At 44.4% G+C, this 8,087-nt stretch overlaps 1 protein-coding gene across 1 annotated transcript in view; it reads left to right on the top strand.

Annotated features, from left to right (window-relative positions):
* Positions 1-1,648: 1,648 nt before the first annotated feature.
* The window catches only part of PTPRO (protein tyrosine phosphatase receptor type O), a 159,585-nt gene continuing 153,146 nt past the window's right edge, over positions 1,649-8,087 (top strand). The window contains exon 1 of the mRNA XM_082751525.1: positions 1,649-1,851. Coding sequence (XP_082607651.1) covers positions 1,651-1,851 — 201 coding nt within the window. The 5' untranslated portion in view covers positions 1,649-1,650. The remainder of the gene's footprint in view (positions 1,852-8,087) is intronic.

Genomic DNA, 8,087 nt, shown 5'->3' with positions numbered 1-8,087 from the left:
TTCAGATAACCTCACTCTTCATCCTAAACCTGTGTGCACTGAAGGAAAATTTATCAATGGTTAACCTTTTGCGTACCAATTTCAGATAATACTCCAAACACAAAATGAGTGACAGCTACCCATGAGAGGCCCATGTCCTTCACTGGTAGTATGGAGAAGGTCTTTTTCTGTCCCCAGCTTGTAAATGAAGATATGAATAGCGTTTTCCTTCTGGAGCTGTGGTTTTGGGCTTTGTGCCAGTAGCTACCCAGGACCTAAATTTCTCTTTAATTTTCTGGATTAATCCTCATCAAGTGTGGCAAATCACTGCTTAAGGGCACATTTCAGTGGAAAATAAGCACATCCCTCTCTGCCTTTGGCTACTTTGAAATCCAGCTTCTGTTGACTGAAGATCTAAATTACATGAAAATCAAAAATATGCCACATGTAAGCCAGACAGGTCTCCTGAAACATTAATTCATTATCATCTGATTTAGTAACAATGTTAGAAAACAACTTTGTTGTTGCTCAGTTTAAAGGACATTCCTGCACTAACACAATAACATACATCTTGCCTCAATGGTTTAGAAATTTTGAAAGCAAACTTGAAATTGTTTCAGCAATTTTTTATTTTTTTGTGTGTGTGTATGTGTTAAGGATAAGTGGTGGCCCAATATTACAGGTAGTGGATCTACACCTGGATCTGAAGTTGCTTTGAAATACAGTGCCCCAGATGCAGCTTTATAGAATGTATAGTCCTATTGTGCTCAGATCAGTATTGGTTATAGCTCAGACAGCTGCACCGAAGATGTATGCTGGTGGGAGTGAGAGAGCAGTCAGTAACAAAAAGCTGCTGATGTAAGGTTTTGATTCTAGAAAGACCATCCTGATATTAGTGGTGGAGTATGTTTTTTTTTTTTTTCTGTTGTTGTTGTTGTTCTGGGGATGTCTTACTAAGCAAGATTCTTGCAAAGAGGAATAGATTGGCCATCCTCATGGTTATAGATAGCCCCGAACGAGCAACTGAGGGTGGAGGGACGTGGTCTCAGTTTTCTCTGTGTGCCCGTGTAACCGCTGGTCCTGAGCACCTGATGGGATAGGACGAGGCATTACCCCCCACACCCCTTGCAGGCTCAGATTTGAACCTCGTTGTTTCCAACCCCTGTGTGTGCCGCTGGTAACCGGGTGCTGACCGCAGCTCCGGGACCCCCGTGCGGGGCTGGGGGTGCCCAGGGAGAGCGGCTGGCTCCGTAGCCCGGCATTTCTGTCCCCCGCTGGCGGGGGGGGACGGAAAGAAGAGGCTGGGCAGGGAGTGCGGGTACGGCTTTGCCCGCTTTCTCTGGGGGCGGGGAAGGCAAGGGAGGCGCGAGAGGAGCGAGGGCGGCGGCTGGGGGCTCGCAGCCCCAGGGGGTCGCCTTTCACCGGGTGGGGACCGCGGTGCCGGGCCGGGCGGGCGGCTCTCCCCACCCCTTCCCGTGCAGCGGCGAGATCGCCAAAACTCCTGGGGGGGAGGGGAGACACCCCCCACTGCCGGCACCGCCGCCTCCTCTTCCTCCTCCTCCCTCTCCTCCTCCTCCTCCTCCTCCCCCCGCCGCAAATCCCAAATAAAAGGGCGGGGGGCGGCAGGATGCGCCGCTCGGCGGGGAGGTCGGCGCCGCCGCCGGCCGCCTGATGCTGCCGCAATTCGCCATTGCCGGGCACGGCTCGGAGCCGGGCAGAGGCAGCCGAGGGACAGAGGCAGGGGGCCGGGGGGCAGAGGAGCAGCAGCCCCCCCCGGCCGGCCGCCCCCCGATGCCCGGCCGCCGCCGGAGGGGAGCCCAGGGGGGGCCGGGGGCCCGCTCCTGCCTCCTCTGGCTCTTTGTGCTGCTGAAGGTAAGTGCCGGGAAGGGGAGGGGGCGCCCCCCACACGCCCCCCCCTACCCCCCCGGGCCGCCTTTGTGTGCTCGGCGGCTCCGCGGAGGCAGGGGCTCGGCCCCGATCGTCCCCGCTTTGTGCTCCCGAGGGGGGCTGGGGGAGCAGGGGCAGCGCAGGCGGTGCCGCCCCTCGCTGCGCGCCCCGACGGACGAACAACCCTCCCAGCCGTGCCCCCGAGGGCGAGCCCCCCAACCCCTCGGGCTGCCTGAAGCCGAGCCCCCCCACCCCCGAAAGCCGCCGCCCCCCGAGTTTCCCGGTGCGCCCCGAGCTGTCCTTCAGCACCGCGGGGCCGCCACGGAGCCAGCCCGGCGCGGCGGGCGCCCCCCTCGGGCTCCTAGGGGCGGCGGCGGCGTCCCCCCCGGGAGAAGCACCGTGAGGAAGGCGCTGACAAAGGCGGGGGGGCCGCTTGCTCGGCTGTTGCAGGATTTAACGCCGCTTTCGGGGGTGCTGCGGTCGGGCTCTGCCTATCTGCTGGGCGCGTCAATTTTTCGAAGTTCTGCTTAATACGGCGAGCTTCGTTTCTCGTGATTTTTTTTAATTTATTATTAATATCTTTACGTGGTCGATCTTTTAATGGTTCCTTAATCATATTTAATATGCTTCGTGTAACTTCTGAAAGAAAACGCCCAGGCCAGTACTGATTGTCAGCAGCATTGCCCCAAGCCACGGTATTCTGCTCTGCTAAAAACTTTGTTGTATATTTGTCAGTCACTGCTAAGGAAAGCTCTGCAGCTAAGGACCTGACTTTTTGGTCTCTTACAAGTGTGCGTGTTCTATGGAAATCAGCAGGGCTCCCTGTGCGAATGAGAGTTTGCAGGATCATGTCCTAGAACAGCAGTGGTGTCACTCCTAAAATTGACGTTGCATTGACAGAACTATTTAAAGGGAAGCTTTCACAGCATCTGTTCACATATAGTAGTCAACTGTCAGCTGTCTCATTTTCATAACTGCTGAAACATAAATTTATGCAAGATGAAATGTTAATATACCAACAAAATTTTGTTCCCTGGAATTTCATAGTGGTTTTTATGTATTTATTTATTTATTTATTTATTGTGAGAAAGTAAGTCTGGGGACAGCGTGGCCCAGCATAAAGCTGAAGGAGCTGCTGTTAATTTCTGTTCTAGTTTGATTCCTAATACAGAAATGGACACACAGTTTTAAGTAGCTGTTTTAATTATTGTGGTAAAACAAGACAGGAAATAAGTAGTATAAATTTGTAAAATGCTATCTTTGTAAAATAAATCTCAAGAAAAGTGGTAAAGGTTTGAAGGCAGCCAAAGCCTTAGGTTTTCATTTGGTTGGAAAGTAACCATAACTTCTGAACCAGATAAAACAGATCCCATGAGCCAGATGTATCCTCCAGTCTGTAGCTCAAGAAAACCTGGGACTAGAAGGGCAACAAAAGCTGAAGAAAAATGATTATGAGTATTGGCAGAATTTTGTAGCGTTAGAGAAGGTGAAGCTATACCTCAGGATGGAGGTGCATAGTAATGCCATGTGTGACTAGTTTATGATTTTGGTTAGATTGTAAACCTGCATATATTATTTTTTGCAGTGACAAATAATTGAAAATAATTTCAGTACAAGTTATTTCTCTAGTTCTCTGCTGTATTTCTTTATCAAGTTAACATAACTATACTAAATTTATCCAGCCTTGAGTTACTAACTTCCAGGTGAACTATCAATTTAATTTCATTGAGAAAGCAGCTGTATTGAGCTGATGAATCTGAAGTGGGGCAACACTGAGTGTTGTGTGCTTGCTGTTTTAGCATTAGCAGCCCAAATGTCACTTGCTAAGCTGTATCTGCTCGATGTGGCCTTGATGCCCATCTGGCAATTTTTAAAACCACCAGCAAGCTTTGCATAGTGATAAAACTGCTCAAAGCACATTTTGCTATTTCCTCCACATGCTGTGGTTCATGGTGTAAAGCAATAGCACCGGCTTGTTTCAAATCCTGACACTGTCTGCAGTTGCTGGTATAGACAAAGTGAGATCAAACAGTGATGATGCCCACTACGTTCACATGCCTGATTGTTGCCTATGGGCTAGTAATACTTAGTTCTTCTTTTCATGGCACAAATGTTATTCTGTGCTACAGGACAGTACCATAATCTTTTCTGTAAATAACAGCAATATGATCTTGAACCCTTACCATTCTTTTTTTTTTTTTTTCAGTGGCTTTCTTATGCAAAGTCTAGTTCAGAAATGAGCAGGAGAAAGGCATTGTTTGTGAGGTCAGCTGTTCATATGGATTTACAGTACATGGGAGAGGAACAGCATTACATCTTGCTTCAGCAAAAAACTTCCAAGCATTCTGCTGTAGGAGTCTTACTGACTTCATTTAATGCTCTTTTTAAATGGTTCTGTATTCTCCAGTGTTTCAGTCTCTGGATGGCTGGAAGGAATAGTCCTTAGCAGCTTGCTTTGTAATTGCCTCATTTTGGTGTGGCAGAGGCATGGCTGATCACATCTGAAAGGAAAAGCTGTACTTCAGCTAAACAAATAACAGTAAAAAGGACAAGGGGGCTGGTTTTAAACTAGAAGAAGAGAGATTTAGATTAGACTTCAGGAAGAAATTCTTTGCTGTAAGGGTAGTGAGGCACTGGCACAGGTTGCCCAGAGGAGCTGTGGATGCCCCATCCTTGGAGGTATTCAAAGCCAGGTTCGATGGGGCCTTGGCCAACCTGATCTAGCAGGAGGCATCCCTGCCCATGACAGGGGGGTTAGAACCAGATGATCTTTAAGGTCTCTTCCAACCCAAGCCATTCTATGATTCCATTTCCTGGGCCCGCTGATGATCATTTTTCTTTTTTTTTTTTTTTTGTTTTCTTTCTGCTTTTTTTTTTTTTTGTTTTTGTTTTTCTTTTCTTACTGCAATCCAGAAAGCTTCCTGTAGTCACATCTACACAGAGCTTCAACCAGATGGAGTTCTGCCCTGGATTATGTGACCAATATGTAAGATATCTCATGCTGTTAGGAGCTTGCACCTCTGTGATTTTGTTTTCTTGCTGTGTTATGTCTGGGGGACAAGGTAGAGTTAAGGGAGAAGCCAAAATCTTAAAAATGCCAAACCTGATGCTGGGACATCGTTTACAATGTGTTATATTTCTAAGAGGATCTGACCAATGTTCTCACTAGGAAATCTTTAAAAAACAGATTGTCCGTGAATGCGCTAACTAGGATGAGTGATACTCATCAGGAAGATTATCTACAAATATGGCGGGGGAGAAGCCATGTTTTATTTCTAGGAGACTGAGGTCTTTGGATAACGGTTCTATATATGCTCTTTAGGCTCTGTATATAATGCAGCAGAACCTTCTTTTTTCTCCTAACAAGGAAAATTTTTCTGTCTAACAGGGTAGATTTTTGTCCACTACTACATCTGTTCATGGAACTTGGTATTGTGAAGTCTAAATTCAGGTTCACATGGATGAAGATGTTCATAGGGATCTAGGTGCTCTGAAACTTCATTCAACACAACCTTACTGATGAAGTAAATGTGGTTTTATTCATGTAATATTCAAGAATGTTTGCATCTAGTGTTAGTAGTCTGAACCAAAGGTCAAACATCAGGATACTGCTTCTTTCTCTGGGAGAAACTGCTTTTTAAGAGAGAGGCTGATTTCACATTTGAGAACCCCCACAATTCACCGCTGTTTTCTCCTGAACAGAAAAGAAATGGACATTTAGAGAATTCTGTTATGGAGTCCCTCTGGAATTTCTTACCTCTCTTAGCAATGCTGACCAAAGCTCTTGTTGAGAAAACGAGTCTGTTTCTTCCTCATGACTGCGTCCTAGCAGTGTCAAAGTAAGCAACTATCTCAATAGTTCATTTGAAAAGCATGCTCTCTTCATAAACATACTTTATTTTTTTCTTTCCTTATTTTTTTTCTTTTTTTTTTTTTTTCTTTTTTTTTAATGAATGGTCTTCCTTAGCTCAGAACTTCTACAAGTCAATCTCTACCTTCTTTCATTATTTTCATGAATTATTTTTAGACCAGGGTGGTTCTAAGGGGCAAAGTTAATGAAGAGGATGCTTGGTTGCCAACTCATATTCACAGAGCTGCAGTAAGCACTTGCAAAACCCTCTCTGATGGTGCAATAATCTGCTATTACACTCCAGCAACTTTCTGGTTTCATTGTAGTGAGAGCGTACCATCAAGAAAAGATCTTTCAGGCCTGCAAGGAGGTAAAAGCCCCACACTCAAACTGTAAGAGGTCAAAAAGGCAATTTCTAAATAACATCGCTTCACTTGGGAGCTGCATGTAAGGGTGATTCCTCATTTGGGTTGAGACAGGGACCATACTGAATAAAGACTTGCCTGTTGCCATCCTATGGCTGTTCATTAAGGGGCTCACAGACAACATGCTGACTGAACTTCAGAAGCCAAATTAGTCTCTGCTTTCTGCTGTCACGTTATAGTGTAATCCAGGTGGATCATGAAAAGACCGTTAAATGAGTGTCAAACAAAGTTTTGTCTAAATCTATCTTACTATTCATTTTACTAGATGGTTTCAGTTCTGGAGAAGGGAGCTTTTATTACTTGGCCATATGGGACAGGATGATAAATGTCAAAAAAAAAAAAAAAAAAGCTTTGGAAATAAGTACTTTTGCTGAACAATTTAAAAGGATCATAGTTAACTTTGCATATTCTTTAAAAATTATTTGCCTTTTCCCCTGGAGAAGTATATATCTTTATCATCATAAGCATTCATCCTATAGTAAATTAGTGGCTGTACTTCCATGACTCCAGATTTTAAATATTCCATTCTTGCAGTAAAATGTAACTGGCTGCAAAGTAAAGAAAAAAAATCACTTTAATTTTAAGACATTTTTACATTTATCAAAGTCTTTACACAGAATTTACTACATGGGTTTATGTAGTTCTAGGATGACAAACTGTTCAATAAATATTCAAAGACTGAGAAAAGAAATGGACGTTCATTAAGGTAAGCTGGTCCATTTCATTACTTGTATAGTGGTAAAAAGGAGCTGTCGTGCCAGTCTATTTTTGTCCATTCTTCTATTTCCAGGCCTGAGTTAGTTATCTGATAGGGAAAAAATTCAGGGGAAAATATCCAGTATGGAAGGATTCTGTCTGAAAGAATATTGGAGGAGATTTAGGTTGCAGTCTCATCTGTGACTCATCCAAAGTTAGTGAGTTGCTGCCATTCGAGATAAACCATTATCATCCTTCTTTTACTGGATCACAGCCATTGTGCTCCTGAAGACCTTAGGCATTGCACAACAAAAAATTAGGAGCACAAGTGAAGCTAAGTATTAATCTTGAGCAAGTAGGTGCAATACTGGATGCTGCATACCTACCTTTGAAATGTCACTGTTGGAGTCAGCACTTGGCTGGACATTTTGCCTTTTCCATTGGAGGCACTTAAATTCCAGAAAACAACACTTAGGGCAGAAAAGTTTTTCTGACTTAGGGCAGAAAAAGTGAAGAGAATGGTTTATTGATGCTCTGCACACAAAAGCCATTATGACTTTTCTATTAAGCTTCCATCAATGTATAGCTGAAAAGCGAGGAATCTTTATGAAAGAAATGTGGCAACATGTACTAGCTGCCACGTGCGCAATGCATAACAGATGAATAGAGAATGGGAGATAACTGAAACAGAAAGGTTACCTTGCTTTTCAAAGCACTGTGTGATCTTGAATGAATACAACCAGTGAAGGGAACAACTCATAAGGAAGAAGACTGCTATCTTTACAGTAAGCCAAATGTGATGCACAGTGTTTCGTTTCTGGAACCCCTTCATTTTTATGCAAGGAAATTACTGTTGCTTTTTAAATGAAGGAGTTCCAGAAATAAAATGATATGCATCATGTCTGGCTCACAGTAAAGATAGCACATTGTACCACAGCAAAAGTAGTATGTGCTGTGCTCAAATTGCTGTGGTTATCTTTGCATTCCGTTTAGTCAGATGCATGTGTTTGGAGAAGAAATACTTTACAGTAAACATCAGTGATAGGCAAGTTGGTGACACAGTTGATAGTAACATGGAGGAGAGCTAGCAGGTAATAAGCTCAGCTTTCAGTATGCTGATCTTGAGATGACGGCATGGACAAAAGGAGAGAATGTGGGTTAGGAGCTGTAACTGAGAAGAAAACATAATATTGGGGTGGAAAAGTGTGAGTGGGATGTCTAAGCATGGGGATTGAGCAATTCAGAGCAGC

Source organism: Aythya marila (genome assembly GCF_965140915.1).
Source record: "Aythya marila genome assembly, chromosome: 1".
In the NCBI taxonomy this organism is placed as follows: Eukaryota; Metazoa; Chordata; class Aves; order Anseriformes; family Anatidae; genus Aythya; species Aythya marila.
This window is presented reverse-complemented; position numbering and strand designations above follow the sequence as displayed.